The following is a 26,100-nucleotide window of genomic DNA, read 5'->3' on the forward strand; positions in this document are numbered from 1 at the left end:
CTATTTGATAAGGTCTGTTCTGCTTATAGCTCGGCAAATAATGCTCAACTGGTTTATATGAAATAAGGCTGCCCCCCCTGCCCCATAGGCATAAAACCACTGAGCCCCATTTCCTCAACACCCTGTAGCTCTGGAGCCCCTTCGGGGAGCAAGGAAATATGCCTCCTTCCAAACTTTCACCACCTTCCGAACTTTCATTACCTGGATAGCTGCATCAGAAGCCCTCAGTTGAAAACAGTGCTCCAGAGGCCAGCCTTTCTCAACCTTGGACCCCTGGAGGTTGTTGGTCTACAACTGTCATCAGCCCCAGCCAGCCCCAGCAATGGTCAGAGGTGATGGGGCATCTGAGGTCCTACGTTTGGGAAAGGCTGCTCTAGGTCAAGGGCTACCCAATATAGCGTCATCTAGTTGCTGATAGACTCCAACTCCCATCGTTTGTCTCTGCTTCCCTCTCCTAACTGGGATGTTTTTTCTTCTGAGATCAAGCAGTCATGGCCGTTGGAGCAGAGACCTGTCTTCATGCATGCCTGATGATCATGTATCCATTCATTCACAGTCACAAAAATTTAATTAATTTTCATAAATACTTTTGCCCCACCTTTAAAAAGAAAAAAAAACCCCAAGGTGGCATAGGAAAACAAACAAACAGAAAGTGCGTAAAATCTACCCCACCAATCAAACACACTTTAGGATTAAATATACAAGCAACCATGACATTCATTTGATTCTGATCTGGAATTATTCTGCAAAACGTGAGAAGCTGGTTTCTTACAGAACCCTATCCCCTCCCAACCACTGAATGCTCCTTTTGTGAGCTCAGAGAAGCCGTCTTACGCACAGAGAAACAGCTGGTCCAACTTTAGCAACCTGGCAACCTCCAGATGTTTCCAGCTACAACTCCCATCAACTTGCTGGTGGGAAGCATAGCTCGAAACATCTGCAGGGCCCTGGGGCGGTGGGGGCTGGGATAGTTCAGCGCCATCTCCTGTGACTTCTCCTCTAGTAATCCTGCGCAGTGTTCGAAATTCACCAGGCACATTTTGCACCTGGCTATTGGTCACTTGCGACCATGGGAAGATGCCTGGGCGCCTGGATGGTGCCGGATGTCTCCACCATCTGGAAGTGCCTGCCTGGGAATTATTGGATCTTGAAAAGCAACACATTCTGGTCATTATATTTAATCTATGCAGTCATAATGAATTACAGGACTAAAAAGTCACATTGAAAAATGAAACTTTCAAGCCACTTGGCCCCAAAATCGCAACTAGGCATTCCGTTTTAGTGACTGTAGCCTTGGTTTAAGGAGCCATTTGGCACCTAGCTTATATATCTGAGTTTCTAACACTGATCCCGGGATCCCAAAATGCCTTCTTGCTCATTTGGATGTGAAGCTGATGAAACGCCTGGCCTTCCCTCCATAGGTTTAAAGACGCATTTATGGCCAACGTAATGCCAAAAGAGCTTCCAGAACTTGCAGCAAAATTCACTGTGTACAAATTAAACGACACAAACCACACTCCAACGAGCTTTTTTTAAATAAATAAAAAAACCACATGAAACAGCTTGCTTAATATTACACAGAAGGAAACTTCATTGAGATCTCTTTGTCCGCGGCCCATCTATTTACTTCCAGCAAGTGCCAAAGAGTAGCAAAAGCTTTTGTCCTCAGAATAATGGCTCTATTATTTGTTTTCATTTTGTTTCATAACCCAGGGAGAGGGGGAGAGCTTGGTTCCTCTCCAAAACAAAAGGGAATTTCCATTGAACGCTTCAGAATTCTTGAGGGAGCACCGGCGATGTCCCAGCTCACCACAAATCTTCCCTAAGAGGTGAAGACACCCATCTTCAAAACTCTGGAACCACTATTTGCTTTTCCCCCAGCATGGCATACTGGCTGCAGGGGTTGTTTTTAACTACTGGTACAATTTATCACAACCATTTTTAAACGTTGCTTAATGGTGTGTTGACTTTTATCATCTGCTCTGCTGTTTTACTTTATATTATTATTATTATTATTATTATTATTATTATTATTATTATTATTATCATTATCATTATTATTATTTCTAACAGTTTATTTCAGGTTTTCCTGCATTGTAACAAACAACTTTTGGTGCTTCTTATTGCAGATGGGTTTTGCTTTGCTTTTCATGATGTGTAAACGACGCTTACAGTATGAGAGACGGTGTGCCAATATTTTAATGAGGAAATCGAGCTGGACCCTAACTAATGGCTTTGTTTGAGCTCCAGAATATGAGGCCAGAAGTCACAAAGCACTCTCTCTCTCTCTCTCTCTCTCTCCATGAGCATTTCCCCAAGACATAAGAAGGGTCAGGTAGATAGCTGTGTTGGTCTGACGCAGTCAAAATATATTAAAAAAATTAAAAAATTGTCCAGTAGCACCTTAGAGACCAACTAAGTTTGTTCTGGGTATAAGCTTTCGTGTGTGCGTGCACACACGAAAGCTTATACCCAGAACAAACTTAGTTGGTCTCTATGGTGCTACTGGACAATTTTTAAAATATATTTTGATGTAAGAAGAGTGTGCTGGATCAGGCCAGCAGGCAATTTAGTCCATCATCCTGTTCTCACAGCGGTCAATCGGATGTCTAAGTGAAGATGTCCACAAGCAGGGCCTAAGCACAAGAGCACACTCCCATCCTGCGGTTTCCGGCAACTGGTGTTCAATAAAAACCCATGTACCCAAATCAGACTGCAACCAACCACTCCACACTTCCAATAAAACCCATTTACTTGTTTTCTCCACAACACAAATGCAGGACGTCAGTTTCTTTTCTTTTTCTTTTTCAATGCTATTTATAGACCAAGGAGAGATAATATGTTCCGCTGCATTCTTAATGGCTGAGTAATTGGCCCCCTCCAACTCCAAACATTACTGCCAAAGTAGCAAAAGCTTGTTAGGCTCTTTCCAATTACAGTAAACCTAGACATACGCCATCCATCTTTCCTGTGCATTGTCTGAGCGCTTAGTACAAACAGATGGCTGTCAAAGTGGGGTAGAGTCATCCGGGCATAATGGCTAATGTATCTGAACTGTAAACTATAAATTTCCAATGGCCTAACTCTTAATTTGGCCAGAGGAAAGGATGCCAAGGATCTATACACAGAAACACACGTTAATTACCGTTGTCTGTTTGAGAAAGAACATGCTAAAGACAGCTCCTAACTTGCTGGGCTGACTATCAGAATATCCGGTTGCACTTGTGTGTGACCACGACACAGAACTCTGGATGGACACTGGAGCAAACTTGATATATTTTTAATATAAATTTTATTAGAGTTTATAAAGAAAAATGCAAGAGATTATCGTGAAATTTTGTTGTTGTTGTTGTTGTCCAAACTAAAACATTAATCCAGAGGCAAAACAGAGCGGGGGGGGGGGAGAGAAAGAAGAAGAGATAAAGAAAAAGGAATTGTAAAGGAATTAAAAGAAAGAAAGTGGAAAAGAGAGAAAAAGAGAGAAAAATGAGGTAAGTTAAGAAAGTAAAGAACTTCCAATTCTTCATTTGTCCACTATATATAAACATTATTCACTTCATCCATTCCAGTATGACACCTAATAAAGCCACTTTCTATAAAAAATTATCTTCAATTCTCAAATCCAAATGTCATTATTTCTTTTTCTTTTCCACACAAAAAGTCTATGAGAGGTCTCTAACCTTTAGTAATAATAATAATAAATTTTATTTATACCCCGCCCTCCCCGACCGAGACTGGGCTCAGGGCGGCTAACACCAAATATATAAAATACATTAAAAACACAAAAATCAAACAATTAGTAAATGTTAACAATGACTTTTCTCTTATTAAGCATGCCAATTTTGCCACCCCAGAAGCAGATGTGATTCTCGATGGCTGGGTCACTAGTGGCAGGAGCAGCCCTGCCACTTCCATCACCCCAATGGCGCCTGCATGCGCACCCTTTCGCTTTCCCCCACGTAACTGAATGGCAGCCATTTATTCCTACAAGGAACAGGAAAGAGCTACACCTGGGGCAGTGTTGCAGTGGAGCCAACTATCCAACTGAGCATTGGCTTCCATGCCACAGACATCCTTTGCCTCTGCACGTATCCAACCCAAGGGTGACCAATTCTTCACCACACTGGTGGGAGACTGAGTCCAGTGTGGCTAGGGAAACCCAATCAAATGGGCAGGGTACAAATAATAAAATTATTATTATCTTTATTATATGTAGAGGAAACCACGTTAGTGATCCCTGCGCTGGGGGTCTCGGCAGATCACCTGCCATTGCAACTGGAAGTGCCAGGGACTGAACCTGCGACCTTCTGAATGAACTGCTCTGACTCTGAGGTATGGTCTTTCCACAGTCGAAGAGCAAACTTGGTTGGCCTTATCCACAGTTCAGGTTGATGCCAATGCAGCCCAAGGGGAGGGTGGAAATCCACTCCCCAAGACAAGAGTGGGCTAGAAACAAATAACCCCATGAACCCTTAAATCATTTCATCATGGTTAACAGTGTGTGCCTGCAGCAGCCCCTACATTTCACAAGGGCAAGAGTGAGGATATTAACCAGCAACAAGTTTCAATCAATTCTAAGCTCCAGAGACCTTTAAGCAACACTAATAATAATAATAATAATAATAATAATAATAATAATAATAATTTTATTTATACCCCGCCCCCCTGGCCAAAAACGGGCTCAGAGCGGCTAACATCAAATATGTAACATATTACCATAAAACCAAGCAACCAATTAAAATACATCCTAAAATCAAATCAGAATCAAAGTGAAATCTAATCAGATGGCAACCCGCAAATTAGGGATGGGGACCTTAAATGCTCACCAGGCCTAACTGTTTATACTGCTCTTATATGAGCCTGTGAGAAAAGTCGGGGGGCCACTTTCATGCAAGTTCTTAAAAGGAGAGGGGGGGGGAGTCAGACTGGACGCTGGCCAAAGGCCTGGCGGAACAGCTCCGTCTTACAGGCCCTGCGGAAAGATGTCAGATCCCGTAGGGCCCTGGTCTCTTGTGACAGAGCATTCCACCAGGCTGGGGCCACAGCCGAAAAGGCCTTGGCACTGGTCAAGGCCAGTCTAATCTCCTTGAGGCCCGGGAGACCAAGAGGAGAGGAGAGACCGGGTTCCACATTCTTATGCCAACCTCCCCACTAATCTTTTCTCCTGACCTCCTTGTTCCCACTGGATTTCTCCTCTTATAACTCCACCGAAGCAAAAACCATCTGATGCCAGAAAGAGGATGGGGAAAAGAAAAGAATCGCACAGGAGACAATGGTTAACACAAGAGTTGCAGTCCTTGATAGTCTCCATAGCAATTCTGTGGAGAATGGATTTTCCTCTTCTTCAAAATTAAAAACACACACACTCCCAACTGCAGCATCTGTGAGCAATCTTGTCAAAGCATTACTCAGGATCCCAGAAATATGAGTCGGCATCCAGCAGGGGAAGAGCCAGGTTTTGTTCCTACGCTTCCAGGGGCCTTGACCAATCTTTTGAGGAATCAAATATTACAGCCGACATTTTTCCAATTTTGTACAGCTCAGATTTGGAATTTCTGACATGCAAAGAGGAGAGACTGGAGAAAGGAGCACATTTAAGCATTGGGAAAATATATATCCCTGCAGGGCTCTTTGGGGGAAAGGGAAGGATTTTTTTAAAAACCAAACAATTAAAATAGTATGCTTAAATGTCAACACTTTATTACAACAGGAAACTTCATAGAGCAGAATGGAGCGAGAATTGCGACGTCTTGAATTTCCCAGATTCTGAAAACTATGTTCTTGGGAGGTGTATGTATGAAGTCAGGAAGAGTTTTCCTGGGATCACCAGGGATAGCCAGACTTAGGGAAAATATAAAACAGAAAAGCAGCCCTGTGGGATCAGAACACAGGCCAGCACACAGGACTGGGAATGCTCCCTGCCCCAAAACCTGGAAAGCCGGTGAGCTGACTGGGCCAATTGGTCTGACTCTGTGGAAGGCAGCATCCTATGTGCCACTATGGGAATCTCCAAAGCAGAGCAAGGGGGAAGCAGCCATCCCTAGTGGTCTTCAGCACCCATTAGGCAGAAATATGCTGCCTCTGTCCAAACAGGGCACAAAGCAACTGTACCTAATCCCAATCCTTTCCAACGTACCATATGAGCTGGTGATCACTGCCGTGCCTTATGAATAACACGAAAGCAAGAAAAACACAGGCTTGCAGATGTGCGTCTCCTACAGCCACGCATGTTGATGAGGTAGGATGGGCTAACATGTGCCATTGCCAGGGCTGGGTGCGCCCAGTGTTAAAAACTCTTGATATATAAGCTAAGGTGCCAAATGGCTCATTAAACCAGGGTTACAGCCACCAAAACGGAATGCCTAGTTGCCATTTTGGGGCCAGGCGACTTGAAAGTCGTATTTTTCAATACAAATTTTTGGTTCTTGAGATTTGTTCTTTTTGTGCAGATAAAATGCCACAGATAGAATTCTACAGGGTGTGCTGCTGGTGTGTGAAAACAGGAAAGATCCAAGGATCCCCAGACATGCACCTCCAGGTGATGGAGACATCCAGCGCCATCTTGGCTCCTGGCCATGTTCGCTTGGTTTCAAGTGGCCGATAGCCAGGTGCAAAATTCGCTTGACGCCTGGTGAATGTCAAACACTGGGCGCGCCACTAAGGAATGTGTGAAACTGTCCCTCCACGTGAGACATTTCTAGAGCAGAGAGGCTGTTTCACCACCAAGCACAGCTGGATCCAAGCTACCAAAACGCAGTTGTAGGACAAGGTGGGGGAGCTGTGGCCCTCCAGGTGTTGTTGGGCTACAGCTTCTGCCGTGCCTGGACACTGGCCATGCTGCATGGAACTGATGGGCGCCAGAGTCCAATTGCAGCAGGAGTCCAACAACATCTGGAGCAGCCACAGGATCCTGCTTCCCCTGCTGCAAGAGATTTAGGCCCTGAGTCTACGTTTGCTCACTTTCAATGGTACCCGGTCAGCTTTCAGAATGTCCAAAGCAAACCTTTATATTTCAGTCATGTCAACCGACTTTAGAGAGCACCTGTGTGCAGCCCAACGACCTGACATGCCAAAAAGGAAAACCTCCTGAAGCTAAGCTGCATTTTTAAAAAACAACAACAACACACATAGTATTATTGCTTCCTCTCCAAGCTTGTCAAAATATTCAGTTACACAAGAGCTGATCATAAGCTCAAAGGCATCCACGAGAGAGGGGGGGGGGAGGGAGGGAGAGGGAACAAGAACTTCCATCCAGTTAAGCTGACCATGACTGGCTTGTCAGAAAGCTATTTAAAAAAGAAAAGGCAGCAGCACCTGAAAGGGCTTAAGTTTCAAACTCTGCCCAGTAACTTCCCAGAGCTCTCCCATTTGCTTTGGTTACAGATTATAGAGGATCATCCATCAAGCAACTGGACACATGATAATCCATGAACAAATGCGAAGGCAAGTCAAGTGTCCAGAATTGGGAGTGGTGCAAAATATTTAACACATCAACTGACTCTTGTCACTCAGGCCTGGGAGTGGGTCTCCTTTTTTTCCTCCTTAGTCACAGAACACACTCAGTTCTGTGGGATCAACCGCAGTGCAACACACCTCTAGCACACCAGGGCAACCTTCGAAGACCGTGGAAGAGTTTGCAGGTGGTACAGAGTGCATTACCTGGATGCTCAACAGGGATTGCTCACCTGCAGCACTTTACACAGGAACATAGGGTGCTGCCTTCATCTGAGTCAGATCTTTGGATCACCTAGGTCAGGACTGCTTACACTGGCTGGCAGCAGCTCTTTGGGGTTTCAAGCAGTGAGTTTTCCCCAGTCCTACCCAGAAATACTGGGGATTGAACCTAGAACTTCCTGCATGCATGGCAGCTTCCCAACTGGGCTGTCTTCCACAGCAAACAAAAGTTCCAAGGCCAAATCTCCCCTAAACCCTTGCCAAAGAAGCTTGGGGGAATTGTTTTCATGGCAAGAAGCCCAGTGTTAAGGAAGAGAAATAATTCTCCCTTATCCTGTTCAGGGCTGGGCAATATATCAATATATCATCCAAAACCATTTTGAAGTCCATATTTGTGATATCATAGCTTTTGACCTGGCAATATATCGTGAATCATGATGTGTTTGGGGGTGGGCGATATATCGTCCAAAAACCAGTTTCAAGTCCTTGTCATGATATTGGTTTCATAATTTTTGAATGGACAATGTAGTGTGAATCATTGTGTGCGTGTGCTCTGCAAAAATCACAACGTGGGGGAAACCATGAACCCAGTCAATGCTTCTACATAAATATTTCGGACATTGCAACATATCAGTATACTGTACTGCAATGTTTAGCTGGTGATCTATTGCGATGTTGAAAACCAGGTATCGCCCAGCCCTACTTTATCTCAGATGTGGGGGAACTGAACTGGGCCAATTGGCCAGGTCATTGATTCCCCCACCCACCAAAGGCCAACTTTGGCAGTTGATTGGCAGCAACTACAAGCCTTTCTGAAGTCCACTTGCAGGTGTGGCTGGAATCCAAACTGCACCTGAAAGTGAACTTCAAAGGAGCTCACAGCGATTCCCCTTGAGGATGCCTCTGTCCAAGAAAGCACACCTTCAAAGGCACTTGCTGACAGCGCCAATCAGCTGGCTGCAACTGACAGCGAGCTTGCAAAGGAAAGATCGGGTGCTCACTTTAAGCTACTAGTCGTTTCTTTGTAGCCACTCAGATTGCCTGCTCAGAATCTGTTGTTGGGTTAGGGGCAGGTGGCCACGGTTTGGGGAAAACAACCTGGTGGACCAGTTGGACCCAGACTAGGCCTAATTACACCCACAGGCCCAGCAAGATTTAACTGATTAAATTTGAGGCCGCTCTGAACTTTTACGCATTATTTCATTTGCTGCTGCAGGTTTTGTTTTTTGGTTTTTAACTGAATTATTTTTATTGTGAACGTCATATGTTATTCTTTGTTTCGTGACATGAACTGCCTTGAGAAGGCAAAAAAGTCCTCAAAGACAGCAAACAAATACCCAAATTCGCCTCCCCTCCTTTTTTAAAAAAAATACTCAGAACTCCTGTAGGAGGCCAATCAAGTAACTAGCTAATGCAATATGCTATAAAGTGTATTGGGTCCTACACACCTACACCTTTAAGCTTGTAGTAGGTAGAACTTATACTTCTCCTGCCCTTGAAGGCTTGAGGGAGGATAGTGAAACCAGTACATTATTAAGGGTTAAAAAAAAAAAAGCAAATGTGGCTTAATCTTTGAAAATGTTAAGACAAGAAAGACACATGCAGCCATTTACTCCATAAACTTATATTTTAAAAGAAAGGAGAGTGTTTAAATTAATACTCATCTGCAGGGTCTAATGTCTCTTTGTGTCCCTCCCTCTCACACACAAACACGTCAGGAGTTCTCTGCCGATGCACTACTTTAACAGCTTGACCTGTTCTTCCCACCGTCTCCTCTCAAAACATACGATAACTAAGGGGGAAGGCAGGCTCCATTCCAGAAAGACACTCCCTTCTTACTCCGCCAATAAGCTGGGCACCAAATTTGGACAGATGTACTAAAGGCCTCCACAGATGTCCTGCCTCCACGCCATGGCTCCAATGGTACTGGGCTGCTTTTCTACTAAAGGTGTGAGCTATGACTCAGGCCTTCCGCTGCACAGGCCCCGAACAATCGTTTTATTGTGCTAACTTGGATAAGCTGCTTGGAGCTTATTTCTTCCACAAAGTCTTGAGATTCCTCTTCCGATTCAGCTCCACCTCTAAGCAGGCAAGCAGATGCACCCCAAGAACAACGTCTGTTTAGAGCTGGTCCGCAAGAGGGGAAAAAAGTCTCTATACGGTGACAGCTGTCTTTGGGGGCACCCGTGCATTGAAAACTTAACACATAAACCTGGCAATCGTGAATGCAATTGGCAGTACTTCTCAGCATGCAAAAGGCTGGGAGAGGGGGAATCCAGAAATGATCAAAAGAATGGCCTGACCGGCGGAAAATGAGAGGGTGGAAACATCTTCAAGTTTCAGAAAGGCATTATTTCATAGAATTACCGGTATTTTGCAATGCAGGTTGTAGTCAGTGGCGGAAAAGGCTGTTGCTCAGTGGGGAGCCACTGCTAGTCAGTGTAGACAGTGCTGAGCTTGATGGACCAATTCAGCATTTTATTTTTTAAAAGCAGAGAGGATATTAATAAAAAATAAGCCTTCAAACTTCAGGAGGGAAGTGTACGGGTGCTGTAAATGGCTGGATATTAATTCTGGACTAACAACAACAGAACACTGGGTCCTGTTCTGGAGACAGACACACACACACAGAGAGAGGGGGGGGGGAGGTTTGCCTCTGCTACTGCTCTAAACATGTCAGATGAAAACAAATGTGACCTGCCTCACACACACAAAAGGAGCAGACTGGGAGACACGTTGATCCCACAAGAAGCACGATATAAGAGAGTGCGTTATAAATGCAGTAAGAGATCCACCTGTGGATTTGTCCGTTTTTATGCAGGTATTCCAGTCCTTCCAGCACCTCCTTCAGGATCGTGGCTATCACAGGTTCATCCAGCACTCCGCTTTTGTGTTCTCCTTTTGCCACAATGTGCTTAATAACATCCAGAACAGACCCTATATGGAAGGGAAGAAACGTGTTAGTAAAGTTGAGGGCCGGGGGGGGGGGGAGCGCTTGATTACACCACCAGTTATCTCAAGATAATCATCCTCTCATTTGCGTCCAGCTTCACGCGGTTGATAGGGAATGGGTGACTCGTAAGCCACCTAATGGTATTTGCACCTCACTTAATGAATGCTCTTGAATGCCTTTCAATGGGCTTACCTCTTTATCCCCAGCACTGAGAGAGAAAGCCCCCACAGAACAGAGTTTCTGCATGGCTGCCAGTTTGCATTGGCAAGTCCTGTTAAGTTACTTGTGTCATGGCTCAGTTCCAGAACATCAGTGAAACCATAGTTCAAGGAAGCTTTGCCTGCAGTTTGGTGTAATTTCTGAACAGATGAATAGCTTGCAGTTAGCTGGGAAGCCAGATTCAGAAACCATGTAGGTTGGCAAACTGTGGCATGTGCCAAGTGTGGTTTGTTCTGTTCAAACATTCTGCCAAGCCGGTGTTCCTGCCATTGCTTTGCCTCCCATTTATTGAATGCTGAATGAAGAAAGGGCTGAGAAGAAAGGCAAATAAGCAGCTCCAAACCATGATCTGCCGGTTATATGTGCTCAAACCATGGTTTGAGTGCTGAACAATGGGAGTATACAAACTACTGCTTGCTATATTTTTGCATTGCCTGCATTTGGACATTTGAGTTTAACTATGGTTTAGCCTTGTAAGTATGATCCCAGCACAGGTGTGTGCACACACCCAAGTGTGAGAGCAAGAAGAGTTTGGATTTGATATCCCGCTTTATCACTACTCAAAGAAGTCTCAAAGCAGCTATCATTCTCCTTTCCCTTCCTCGCCCACAACAAACACTCTGTGAGGTGAGTGGGGCTGAGAGACTTCAGAGAAGTGTGACCAGCCCAAGGTCACCCAGCAGCTGCATGTGGAGGAGCGGAGACGCAAACCCAGTTGACCAGATTATGAGTCTACCACTCTTAACCACTACACCACACTGGCAAGGATATTAAACTATGGTTTGGACATAATGCTAAACCATAGCTTAGCTTTCCCTTGGACTGTAGTGGCTGGACCACACTATCGAAAGAGTAAAAGGAGCAAGGAAAGGCTGTTAGAAAGGAAAGTAGGGGTGGGGAACTTGTGGCTCTCCAGCTACTGTGGGATTCTCAGCTCCCATCAGCTGAACCTAGCACAGCTCATGGGCAGGTATTTTTGGAACTGGGTATCCCACTATACCTGCAGAAGCACCAGTTCTGCAGCCCTCCAAATAAAGCATCTTGCGTGAGACATTTAAGCAGGTAGACTTAGGGCTGAGCTACCAGTTCTGCCCAATACGTCCCATCTCTCTCTCTCTCTCTCTCTCTCTCTCTCCCCCCCCCCCTCTCTCTTTCACTTGCATGCAACTTATGTGCCAATGCTACTAAATCAAAGTGTTGGCAACAGTAATTTGTGGAAAGGATTTAGGAAATCCAGTCACCATCCCCAAAGCATGCCAAGAGTTGGTCCTAATCTAGCTTTTAAAATATATATATATATATATATTTTAAAGGTCATTAAAAAACCTTAGGGTGCTTATAGGCCTCAGATATTGCAGCAGCAATTTAATTTGGAATAAAAGTTACAGAGAGTTCATTGTGCTTAGCCTAGGGATTAACGTTGCATGGTGGAGGAGACTGCCTGCCCAGGCTTGTTTCAGGGAGTTTCAAAAGCCTAGAATCCTTAAGACTTACCCCCATTGAAAATTAAGTTTAAACAGTATTTATTTTGAATTGCCGATTAATCCAGAATGACAGTTAGCACCACTAAGACCCAATAAACACGTATGCAGGAAGGGGAGGTGGCTCAGTCTGGAACCAACCTGGCCTCCTCCTAAACTTTCTACCTTGGGGTGATTTTTTCCCCTACCTCCTTTTGACTGCTGAGGAATTCCTGCCTATCCTCAACCAAAACCCAGAAAACCACATAGCACTCTAGGCTACGCACCGAGGTTGTGTACATCTACACACACACACACACAACTTTTAAAATACATATGAAGCACATTATTTCCCTCCCAGAATTCTGGGCACTGTAGTTTGCCCCTTACAGCAACTATAATTCCCAGCAACTCTTAACAAACTACTACAGTGCCCCAAATTATTTGGGTGTGAGGAAATGTGTGTCAAAGGTATAGTATAGACAAGACTGCCTTAGTGCTTTCACATAAGCACCCACACACCCCCTTGACCCCCAAATGTTCATCAGCGGCTCAGGACTGTGGCAGGACTACCACATGGTGCTGCCAACTGACCCAAGAAAACTTCCTGACTTGCTCCTGTGCTTTTCACTTTGCAGAATGTTTTAAAATCAGTGAGCTGAAGCAGCAGGAAACCACCTTTAAAAAAATCACAAATGGGGGTGTTTGTTTCTGCCAATTGTCCAAACCTATTTTATTCCTTAATTTTATTTGCAATATTTATGTGTTAATCCAACAACCAGTTTCTGGGCTGATTACTGCATTCTTAGACATAACTAGTAGTAGCAGCACAAACAAACCATATCCTCTCCCTTCCTCCACTTTCTTCTTGGAAAAGACATTCCCTTCCTCCAGCCGGGGAAACAGGGATATATGGGAACACATTGTATTTAAGCAGGAAAACTCCAGCTGATGCCTTGCTTGGGAGGAGGCTCTGAAATCATCCCATACTTAGAATGACCAACAGCTCCTGAAGTTGGTGAGCTAGGAGCAAGCCTGGTATAATGAACTATGCTGGGTTTGGAGCAGCAAGATCTGGGTAGAAATTATTGCCCAGTCATGAAGGCTGGCAGGGGACACTGGGCTAATTCACTATTTCTAAGCCCAACCTGCCTCCCAGTATTGTCGAGAGGATGAATATGGGATAATCCCCACATGTGCCACGTTGAACTTCCTGAAGGAGGAAGAGGGTTCAAGTGCACCACGATCCACTGCACTAGTTGTCCCCAATCCGATGCCCCTCCAGGTGCTGTATGACTACAACTCCATCAGCCTCGTTGGCCATGCTCTTGATGTTTTGGCTGCGCTTTTTTCTGAATCTTTAGCAACTCTACAAAATGTCTTAAGCCGCTCTGAGTGTGTAGATCAAGGGCAGCCAACAAATGTAGGACTACAACTCCCATAAGCACCAGCCAGCACTGCCAATGGTCAAGAATAATGGGATTTGTAGTCCTACAGCATCTGGAGGGCACTATGTACATAATTCATAGCTGGAAGTAACAATAGCTAATTCGCTACAAAGCAGCCTCTTTGTATTCCGGTTCAATGGGGCTGTACCCCCATTGAGTTTCCATAGTGGAACTACTCAGCCCTCAAACCATCCACCCTTCAAAAATAATAGCTTCCAAAGAGGGTAATGCCTCAACCTTGCAAGAAGCAAATAAAGCAGGCATCATTAAAAGCATTTTAAAGGGAAGATACAAATATAGATTGAAGGGGAAGATAACCAAGGCAGGCCATGTGATGCAGTGCTGGTATCAAACCCAGCCTCTCCTAGGTATTTGGAAGCATCCAGGTTTAAGGTTTAGATGCTTAAGATGTAATGGAAGCATCGGCAAGAGTGGTCCCTAGAAAAAAGATTTAAAGGCACAAGCGAGGAGCAAGAGCCTCTGACATGTTCTTCACTGTTTTGGGGGAGCTGACAAGATAATGGAATTTCCAAAAAGCCACCTCCTTGCCATGGCAAATGGCATGTGAATCACCAAGAGATAAATGTTTATGCCTCCAGGACCCACAATAACATCTGAAAAGGCGTATTTATGCTGCCTCATGCATCACTGAAATTGCTAGTTAGCCTCCGGTTGCAGACGTATGTTGGAAATAAAATAGGGCAAGAGGCAGCGAGAAGGGGGAGTGTGTGTGTGTGTAGACCTAAGTGGGTATTCATGGACCCACTCAGCAGGAAAGCAAGTCGTGAGTAGAATGAGAAATGGGAGAGGCTGGAGACTCCCAGCTCCCCCAAAAAAAGAAAAGAAAAAAAAAGAACTGTTTGGGTTAGGATGTGCAAATGTTGAGACACGGCCATAGAATGCAACAGGCACTGGTAGCTATAATGAATGAATGAATGATCAGGATCCTGGCTTCCATACCTGCTTTTCACTAAGGCAACCTGCCCTGATTAATATGCAAACAGCCTTGCAAAGGTGCGTCTAGACATTATGTAGCCGTACCAAGACTCACTCTCAAAAGCGCTTCTCATCTTCTCTCGATGAACTTCATTAAGCCACCTTCAGCCCCCTTAATAATGCTCCCTGAAGGTTGTTCATTTTCAGTGGTCCAATTATAGGCACTTCAATGCTATTAATCTGTGCAAAGCTGTGCTTGAAATGGGTTTCTCCTTTCTAAAGCCAACCAACAGCAATGACATAAAAGTTTCTGGTCCTCGTGAATCGCAATTATTTATTTATTTGTTAAAACTTCTTCCAGAACAGAATGGAGTGGCATTTCCAAAAAGTGAAAACGTAATGGGGATATAAGTACAAATTAAGCTATGAAGCTCAACAAACAGCCACGTGCGAACATATCTACTAACCCAGATCTATCCAGCAAGTTTATTGTAAAGCAGAACCTATCGCGCCCCAGCTCAAGACATACTTCAACTTAATTTTGTTGAGCCATTCTTTACTTGTCCATATATCAATCCAGAGAGGCTTCACCTTTCTGGCCCTAGAAAGAGGGAGTTTAATGGAGTAGTTAAAATTCTTTTCCAAGGAGAGGAAGTGACACACCCTGAACTCCCTGTGGGAAAGAGATGATTGCAGTTAACAAGACACATGGGGAAAGAAATGTGATTTAGAGAAAGTCTGCAGACTGAGAGCAAAACACTGCTTTGGCCTTCAATGACTTCCTCCTTGGTTATGAAGTCATCCACTGACTTGGAAGTTTCATAGAATCATAGACTTGTAGAAGCTTTCCTCAATTGGCAGAAGAATCTCGGTTGCGAAAGCTATTCCAGAAAACTACCCTGCTTATAAAACTCAAGAGGCATTCAGCTCCAAAGCTTTGGGACCCCCAAGACAATTCCCTTCCTCAAGCACTTTGCTGAAGGCTGCTTCACCCGTAGCAAAAATCCTACACAGAAGGCACTTTGATGTAGGGAAATATGTAGTATGAAACTTATGTGTAGACCATGGCACTTCAACCTGCACACCAGTTACACACTATTTCTTATACAGATTACTTTTAAACCAGGAAATGATCTGAAGGAACTAATATTCAAGGATATCTGGGTTAGAATCTGAGTTGAGGGGATGGCTTGCAAGCCACATTCCCCAACCCCTTTGCTGGATGCAGGAGGTCCACAGCATGAGCATCTCCAACAGTTGGCTGTCCTAGCCTTTGCTTGAGACCACCAGGGAGGGAGAGCCTACCGACCCCTTCAGATTAATCAGTCCATTGTCAGACTGCCCTGACATCAAGAAGTTGTCTGTAATGGGCAAAGGTTCCTCAGCAGACAAGTCAACGCAAAGTAGGGTGGGATGAAAATGACTGGCTTGAACACAAATTCCAAAGGAATCAATTGGTGTTCCTCATTGCTAGGCATTAGAGTTTTGCAGCAGGAGGGAGGGAGAGAGAGAGAGAGAGAGAGAGAGATGAAAGACGCACAGTCCCTTTCCCTTCCCTTCTTTTACCCCTCCCTCTTCAAATGCCAGGTAAAAGAGACTTAACGAGATAATTAAGGGAGAGGAAAAGGTCAATAAAGAGCTGATTTATGACACATGCTGGAAGAGCCTTGCGTGCGTAAATAAGAACTGCACTCTCTCCAAAGACAGGCAGCAACGTTCCTCAGAAAAGGGAGGTGGAATCTGAAGTTGCTGCATGCAGGGAGGCTGCCAGCTCAACCTCGTGGAATCTTGACAAATCACAGCTACACCAAGGATCCCAAGTAGCAGGTCTGAACACCAAAGCAGCAACAAAACAAAAAAGAAAGAGGGTCCAAGAATAGGGCTGCCGACTGATTGAGGCCATTTTCGCCAACTAAACTTGTTCCTTTTAACAAATCAAGTTTAAATGCATACCAAGAAACAGGTAGTCGACCAAAAATAAAAAGTGGTCCTTGAAATCTCCACGCTAGCCTGCTTTCTTCATCCTTTGAAGATGTGAAGAAAAGTCAGGTATGAAAGAGCATCAGGTCCCCCTCACCCCAACCAGGTAAAACAGATTCTCCCTCCTCAGTCACCTTCCTCAAGATTTCTGGATTATCAAGTAATCTATTAATATTCCTGCTATTTCACAAGATGTCTCTGGCAGGGTTGAGTGGGTAGGTTTAGCTAGGGTATTATTAATGTCTGCAAAGTGAACACAAGCCATGCTTTTAATTTCTACTCCCCCAAAAAAGGCAATTGGCCTAGATCCAAAGAGCATCTGGAGGAGTTGTGTTCAAACAGGGCTTTGCAACCTCTCCATTTTTCCTGCTAGAACCAGCTGCTCCCCCCTCTGCCAAGAGCCATTCCTGAGGGTTAGGGTGCTGCTAGTGTCAGGGGTGGATGGGAGGAGCAAGAACAGAAGTTCTGCTCAAATAAGGGGTCCTTGTACCATGTAGCTGTGGCCATGCACTGCATTCACACATTTCCAAATCACTTCCTGGTTAAGCTAAACCATACTTTATGACATCCAAATAGGTCAAACTTTGGCGCAACCCATAGTTTGTTTTCTAATTCTAGTTAGTAGGCAAGCTACAAATTGTCGATTATGGATGTCAAAACAAACTATAGTGTGCCAAACCAGGAAGTGAAGGAACCTCCAAGTCTCGTGGTATGTTTGCAGGCCTCAGGCATAATAATCATGATACCCAAGCTATGACTAGGGCTGGGTGATATGTCCATATATTGTCTAAAACCGGTTTGAAGTCCATATTGTGATGTCAGTTTCATAACTTTTGACCTGGCAATATGTTGTGAATCATGATGTGTTTGTGTGCTGTGCAAAAATGACAATGCAGGGAAAACCGTGAAGCCAGCTGATGCCTCTACATAGCTCCATCCTGTCTGAAATATCAGTATAACACGATGTTTAGCTAGTGCTATATCACGATGTTGAAAACCAGGTATCGTCCAACCCTAGCTATGGCTTTGCCATTAAATGTGAGCCAAGCAACTGTATTCGGGAATCACTCTGGATACAATAAATAAAATCTGACAAATAAAATTATCAGATTATTTTTTAAAGCTCTATTTAGATGCCTTTTTGAAAAAGGGTAGGATATGTTTTATTTTAAAAAGTGAAAATTGCTTCTCAATGTCAGAAACAACAATACCTCTTTGAATGTTTCAAAAGTCCCTTTTACTAGACTGGAACCAAAACAACCTGAAAGCGCACACAGACACACCTAATAACCTTATACTTACCTCCACTGAGAAGCTTCATCACTAACCAGAGTTCATCTTTCACTACGAAGGAAGTATAGTAAGATACGATGTTCGGATGATGGCACTGACTCATGGCTTGAATTTCTTTCTAAAGAAGGGGGGGGGAAGAGGCAGAGAAAATTGCTGTTACTATTGGGTTTTTTATAATAAAAAAACACCCCCATGTGCTGAGTGCTCTGTGCAGAAGTGGAGGAGTGCCCAATTTTGGGACAGAGTGCTTAAGACACGTGTAAGATGAACCCAGTCATGGTGAGCGAGTGAGGGGGTCAGGAACTGGCCATAAGAGCTGAGTTGCAGAGTCAGCACAAAACACAAGACACAGCCCTTGCTATACTCCAGTGCAGGGTTGTCTCCAAGCTTGGACTACAACTCCCAGCATCACTAGCTAGCAGAACCAGTTATCAGGGATGAGAGGAACTGTAGCCCCAAACAGCTGGGAGACGCAAGTTTGGGAAACCCTGCTCTAGTGCTCCAGGTTGCAGGTAGGCTGCTGCATGTCTGAAGGCTCAACAGTGTTTTAAAAAAGGATCCCTGGATGTAGAAAAACTAGTATATTAAGAAGAATAGGAGCCAACTCCTAGGGTAGGGTTGCCATATTTCAAAAAGCTAAAATCCAGACAGAAAATTGTTGAGCCTTTTTTGGGCGAAGCTGTTGAGCTTCTTGGCAAAATTGCAAGAAATGCTATACACCTGGACACTGATGGTTGAATCCCAGCTGTGTCTGGGAAATCCAGATGTATGGCAACCCTATTATATAAACTGAGGGAGAAAATTCATCTGAGTCTTTGAAGGTGGAGAATCTGGGTGAGGAATGCAAGTCGAGAAGAACAGAGACAGAATCCTTTCGGATTTAGCCTGATGCTATGCACAATCTGTAGGGATGGTATTTTAAGGCACTGAGAGGAACAACAGCACAAGGCCCACCTGCTTGAATGAGCTTGTCTTCAGAATTCTAGAAATATGGTGCTGAGATTATACATATTTAAAGTATGCTCATTTGGAAATGTTTTGTGCAGGGTGTGTGTGGCTGCAACAAAGTGTTGCAGTGTACAGTGCTGCTGTGCAAGATGCCTGCCTGTTACCTAAATACTCCATTGCATTTCCCCATCTGCCCCTTCCAGTTTCCTATTTCATTCATATCCCAGTATGAGCACAACTATTTTCCCCTCCCCCCACATTGGATTCCCACCACCACCACCACTTTAAGTATATACTTCTGCAAATCTTGTGTTCCCATCTCCTCACATGCCAACACCTCCTTCGTGTGCAAGAGTGGTGCCATTTTGGCTCCATAAAGAGAAGCGCCTGCCAAGAACTAAGGTTGCTATTAACATATACTATGTATGGTGCTTGGATTCTTTGTGATATTGTTCTCTTCTATTGGTTTTTTTATTTTATTTTACTGTTTCCATTCAGTTTTCCTTTGAGGTGCCAAGAACTTAGAAGAAGCGGAATTTAAAACAAAACAAGCAAGGTTGTTTACAAAACAAAACCAATACGATAAAATAATGAAAAAAATACTAATATACACAGACAGATTTCCCACCAAGGATTTATATTAAGGGTCAAGTGGCTGGGAACGCCCGTGTGAACAGATGAGCTTTTAACCAGCCAGTGAGACATCTGCTCTACAAGTGCCAACAGCATCTCTTTTCAGAGAAGTTGGTGATGTGCTGTAACCAGGGACACACACACCCCAGGCCCCATCTGGCCTGTACCTTTAAAGGAGTATAATGCAACTTAAAGCATTCATCACTTCACCCAAAGGATTCTGGGAAGTGTAGTTTGCTCAAGGTGCTGAGAGCTGGGGAGTTAATTCCCCCATTCCCCTCACAGGGCTACACTTCCCAGAATTCCCTGGGAACAATTCCCAGACTCTTAAACCACTCAGGGAATTGTAGCTCTATGAGGGGAGTAGGGGAGTCTCCTAGTACCTCTCAGCACAAATCTCTCCACCTTTAACAAACTACACTTCCCACGATCCCATGGTCACCAACATTTTTGGGCCCATGGCATGTTTGTAAACCAGAGGCGCTGTTGTGGGTGCCACGCATGTGCCCCTCAACCAAGCACACACCACAACCTATTTTCTCCTTTCAGGCCTGATTTCTTCTACGGTGGGAGGGATGACCACATACTCCGGCACAAGCTTCTCGTTGGAAAGGCAAGAGATGCATGAAACAACCTTGAATTATTGACAGTCTTCTCCAGATTTCAAGATCACAGCTAGGTTGACAGAATAAGTGGGGGAAATACTGTGGCTATTAGGAAGGAAGAGGCACTTAGCCATCTGCAATAAGGCTGATTCAATAATGGAAGGCAGAGGATACAAAAAAAAAATCTGTAAAATGGAGAAGTAAATATATGAATTATTAATGGAAAGGATGCTGCCTTCCTTTATTTCTGCAAGACTGACAGAGCTGAACACACAGGGCAAAGCTTTCACAGCTCTCAATTCTTTCGGTCTCCCCTCACGAAAGTTACAAATCTTGCAAGGGTCCCGAGGATCATATAAAGCAGGCTTCCTCAACCTTGGGTCCCCAGATGTTGTTGGATGACAACTCCCATCATCTATTAGCAGAAGGGCAGCAGTCAGAGGGAGAAATTGTTGGCTCCAGAGCTAACCATTCTTCTGACCCCCCGCAAACAATGAGATCGGAAAAGCGTGCAAATGTTGCCTCGTCTATTTCAGGCTGTAACTTGTCACAGCCAACCTAGCGAGGCGAGACTCTCCAAAAACAACTTTCCTCAAACAGACAACTCTTGAAGGCAGATAGGGTTCGTGCTCCTAGAATGGTCCTAGAACACAGCTACCACAAACACTAGTGAGTTACACTGCATCATGGGTGATATTCACTCTTCTTAACCAGCCAGAATGAGGCTTCAGATAATCAAAATCTCAAGCTTACTACACCTAGAGGATTGCATCTTTTAAAAATCAATCGGGTAAATAGAATATTATTTTTATATAAAAACACCTAAAACTTTTGACATACTGGAAAAAGGTGTCCTGACTAACTGAGCATTAGCTTTCTTTAAAATAAAAATAAAAATCTGCACAATTAAAAGGCTTCAGATTGCAAGGACTATCTTGGAAGAGACATCACCTCGTGCATGAGAAAGGAGGAGAACGCCTCTCAGGAGCGTGCCTTTTACAACACACCTGTACCACAAAAGCTTATGTTTTTACTGGCACAAAAAATTGTTATCAGTCCATCAGCTAATACAATTGCTGTCATCGGCTGACTATCTGAAAGGCTGCAGGTCAGAAGTAGAGAATCTGATCTGCACACAGAAGGTTCCAGGTTCAATCCCCAGCATCTCCAAGCAGGGCTGAGAATGGCCCCTGCCTGAAACACTGGAAAGACGCCATCAATAAAGACAATACGGATTTAGGGGGATTGATATACTGATTCATATATCGCAGCTTTCTGGGTCCTACTGCCTGCCTCCCAGGCACCCTGGCAGGACCTGCTCCTTCCGGACAGAAGGAAGAGGCAAATGTAGAACGCTGCTTCCTTGCAGCAGTCGGGGCTTTTCCTCCAGCCCAGATGTCGAGGCTGAGCTATAATAAGAGCATACATCAACCCGCAGAGTAATTAAGACTGCTCAGCCATAAGCTTCGGCAGACTCGAATCCCAAGGAATCTCTCTGCAGGGTTGCACGCAAGGGATCTCAGGGTTTCTACCTTTCCATCTCCAGAGGCCCAGATGTAACAGCTCCTCCGAAATGAAAAAGCAACATGAAATCTACTGTTGTGCTCAGGGATGCACAAGTCGCCCACGTCCGCCAGACACGGATGAGGAACTTGGGGGCTCTCTTTCTAGGAATTTCAGTTCTTTTGTGGGAAAGTCTGTGCAATCCAAAAGCATTTGCTGAATACTTCCCACCATCCCCACCGCCATCCCAAAGAGACCAACAGTTGGACCACTATTTATACGCATTAGTACATAATCTCAGCAGTCCTTACAAAGATCCAATCTTCTGCTTCAGGTGCACCCTAGAGCATGGGAATAATCAAGCAGGGTTTTTTCCCTTTGAATATCAGACCCCAATGCCACATCAAACGCTGCATTTTAAAAGCCATTTCACTGCTATATAGCAATGGTTCCCAACTGGGGTGTCTAATGCCCATCAACTGCCCAGGACGTCCCAATTTGGGGAGCCACGACTCATGCAAGGGCGCAGCCTGAAAGATGCACATCCCACATTTGCACTGGGACTTGCTGGAGGGTATGGTGGCACCATTCACACAACAAAAACTACCACAGAGAGACCAAACTTTTTCAAAAGTAGGTGGTCCATGGCTTGGCTTTTTTGGGGGGGAACCATTGCTATACAGCATGAGACATCAGGATGGAGGAGTTGCTGCTCTAGTAATACAAGTCAAAAGCTCCCTTTTCCAATGCTCTTCTTTGGACACTGGGCACGATCCAGCCTGGAACCCTGGAGAGCCGCTGCCAGTCAGTGTCGACAATATTGTCTTGATTCAGTATAAGGATGCTTCCTGTGTTCTGGCTCCCAGGAATTACGCACATTCCCAACATCAGCCTGAATGCCACTCAACTAGCCTGCCCACCTGCAATCCCTAGCTTCACATCCTGTCTATTATATTCCACAAGTGTCTGCCATTTTGTGGAAGATCCTGCCTACATCTCAATGGTCTTTTCTTCTTCTTCTTCCCTTTTTTCCCTTGCTCTGCCTAACAGCCAAGGTGTCCTTGAGTTACTGCGTGCATATTTCCATACTAAATCCCCCACGCTAATCCCTGGTGTGGGCAAGCCCCAGCTTTCTAAATTTAAAACACTGTCACTGTGTATGAAGATGGCATTCATCTAGAAATGCACGCCTGTTAATTATAAACACGTCGCCATCGCAAACCGCCACATGACAACAAGGTGTGAGGGTCACATGAGGCCACGCAGCCCCTCTAGTATATTTTGAGACTTTAATGGCAAGTTAAGTGCTTCCAAGAATGCCCAGCAAACTCTTTTCTAGGGGAGGGGGGCGAATTATCATTCCCAGGCAGGCTTTTACAACCTGGTTCCCCCACAGGGATTATGGGCTGAAACTCCTATCAGACCGAGCCACCATGGCCAATGGTCAGGGATGATGGGGAATTTGGAGTCCAGCAACATCTGAAGTGCCCTGGGATGAATCTGAGAACTGCAGAGTTGGAAGGGACCCTGAGTGTCATCTAGTCCAACCCCCTGCAATGCAGGAACCACAGCTAAGGAATCCTGGACAGACGGCCAACCAACCTGTTTTAAAGTGAAGGGGAGTCAACCACCTTCCGAAGGAGCCTGCCCCATTGTCAAACAACTCTTGCTGACATATAGGTGTTCTAAGGAAGGCTGTTCCAAGCAATTTGAAGGAGGATGCCTTTTCAAACTCAGTTACCCCCGTAAAAAAACCACCCCTCTTCTGCATCATACTTGCAGCATGATCAACACCCCCAAGGCCTAACCCATCAGTTAACTCAGTTATAAGCAAGAATTTTTTATAGTTTCAAATCTATGCCTGCCTTGCAACAGTGGTGAGAAACTGCAGCTATCTACCTATCCTTCCTTGCACCCCACAAATTCTGGATGGAAGTGCAGCCCAAACAAACCCAGTAAGGGGGCAGAGTTCTTAAGAAAGTTAGGGGGAAATGTACAAAGTGCCAGAAGATCAAGCAAAGTCAAAACTGAAGAGAGCCATGCCTGCTGTGGTTGCATTAACTTGGGGCAGCCGGCAATAGTAAGGGAGCCTTAGCTGCTCAGCTGACTGGGGAGGGAGATGGAGGGCATCAAAGCTTTTGTGCCTCCACCCATAACAAGAGTTAACGCACCCCAACACAAAATCTGCCTATGGCTCCCCCCCCACCTTTTGGTGTATTTGACCTCCCCAATATATTATTCTCTGCTCCACACACCCCCAGCACCACCAAGGTGGAAAGGCCAGGGCGTTTGATGTGGCACAAAAGCTAGGATTGTGTTGCCTAGAAACTGGATGGAATGTGTTGCAAGCTGGCAACTGGGCTTGGATTCCCCCCTCAATCAGCAGAATAAGCAAGGGGAGCAGCACTCAGAGTGTGCAAGAATGGCTGGGCTGTGGAAGAGGGACCAATTAACCCCTCTCAATTCATCACTCTCTCTCTCTCTCTCTCTCTTTTTCCAGAGTTAACTTGATTGCTCTACTAAGTTGGTGTTTCTTCAAGGCAAAATAGTCTTTAGAATGCATTAGGGCAGTCACTTGATTAAAGAAACATTTGGGTGACGAAGTGAGTCACCTGCTTAAATCTGCACACGAGTTAAATTGAAGTCCGCACCATGTTAGAATAATCATTCCTGCTCGTATGTTTAATCAAGAGCAGTGACCATCTGTAGTAGTTAAGGAGTACCTGTGTGTGTGTGTGTGCTTTTTTTTGAAAAAAAAAACTTTAAGATCCATTGCTCAATCAATTATGCAAACGTTTCCAAGCAAACTATTTTTAATCAGTGTAACCAGGCAATTAAATGCTGCAGTGGAAAATTTTCCAGCACTTTATTTTCCCATGGAAAATGTTCCACTCCATAAATTCATTAATAATTATGAAAGGATGTCAGCTGCAAGTGAAAATTAGGTGAAAAGGACACCAAGGACTCAGGCCAAAATAACGATTTGATAGATATAGATATAAATTATACAAGTCTCTTGTAGGTTTAATTCCTTGAGGTTTGTAATACAAATGAGATGAAAACGCCAGAACAAGACCTTGTTTCGGTATTCTTCCTCAGCTACTAGTGTCAAGAGTTTTCAGCTCAAAATGTACCAATTATTTTGAATTATTTTCATCTCATTTGTATTACAAACATAAAGGAATTAAACCTACAAGAGATTTGTATGATTTATATTTATATCTATCAAATCGTTATTTTGGCCCGAGTCTTTGGTGTCCTTTTCTTTTCCTGCATTATTCTACCAAGAACTCCAATTTCCTCTATTGCAGGGGTGGCCAACTTCCAAGAGACTGTGATCTACTCACAGAGTTAAAAACTGACAGTGATCTACCCCCTTTTGGGGGGTTCATGTAAAAGTTATTGAGCTTCTTTGGGGAAGAGGAAAGCGACATTAGAGCTTTTCTTTTTAGGAAGGAAAGCCCAATTTTTGGTGGTTCAGGTCATTTTAGGGGTGCAGGGCAAAGATGTTGAGCATTTTTTAGGGGAGCCAAAGTTTTTTTAGCTTCTTTGGGGGCAGCCACTGATCTACCGGTGATCTACCACAGACGTCCAGTGTACTGGTGGATCACAATCTATCTGTTGGACATGCCTGCTCTATTGCAAGTGAAAATTAGGCAAGCCAGGCAGTCTCAGAGTTTTAAGCATTGTTTACTAAACACAAGGCATCAGAATGTTTTGTTTTGTTTTTAATTCAAACTCAAAATTTCCAATGCAAATTACTATAATATACTAAGGAAAGCTTTCTGGAAAACCCACAACACTGGAGACTAATTAACCATTCCATCATGAAGGGCAGTTTCTCTGGCCCAGCTGGCAAGAGCGGTTTAGATATGCTTAAATACACTCACAGCAAACCAAGTGGCTTTGGGGAAGGCTGCTAAATGGGAATACTAAAAAACAGCAGGAGCAGTTAAGTAGTAGTGTGGAAACTTTGTCCATTCTTTGCCAAATACGTCACAGCTGTCTGGTTGCTCAGCAATAAAAACACTCTGCACATGCTCAAGATGGTGGCACCAATTTTCGTTCACATGTGCTGGGGATCAGGCTTAGCCCCAGCTCAAACTAAGTCCTGCAATAAGCATTCTGCACCATCACGATTGCCAGATCTGGATTTCTTGGAGGCATCTGTCCAAGCACTGCTGGAGAAAGAAAACTGGGCAGATCTTTTTTTTAAAATCTGCGTTTGTCTTGATTATTTCACCACCACCATCCATTATCAGAAGGAGGACTGACTGGCTGAGAGAAGAGACGCAAGAGACTATTGAAGGTGGAAAATTCCCGCCTTCCTGACCCTGACAGGGTGCAGCTCGGATGCAATATTAAAACTCTGTTTGTTATGTTTAAGTTGCTGGGGGAAGAAAAGCACGAGGCTCCTTCCCCCAACGAAAAGCCCGGTAAACAAAGCG

General features: G+C 44.4%; 1 protein-coding gene across 1 annotated transcript in view; it reads right to left on the reverse strand.

Moving 5' to 3' along the window:
- The window catches only part of OXSR1 (oxidative stress responsive kinase 1), a 74,415-nt gene that overhangs the window by 24,984 nt on the left and 23,331 nt on the right, over window positions 1-26,100 (reverse strand). Inside the window, exons 3-4 of the mRNA XM_033164918.1 lie at window positions 17,973-18,081; window positions 10,470-10,611 (exon numbers count right to left, since the gene is read on the reverse strand). Of these exons, the coding sequence (XP_033020809.1) occupies window positions 10,470-10,611; window positions 17,973-18,081 (251 nt within the window). The remainder of the gene's footprint in view (window positions 1-10,469; window positions 10,612-17,972; window positions 18,082-26,100) is intronic.

The sequence above is a fragment of the Lacerta agilis genome, chromosome 12 (assembly GCF_009819535.1).
Source record: "Lacerta agilis isolate rLacAgi1 chromosome 12, rLacAgi1.pri, whole genome shotgun sequence".
Taxonomy (NCBI): Eukaryota; Metazoa; Chordata; class Lepidosauria; order Squamata; family Lacertidae; genus Lacerta; species Lacerta agilis.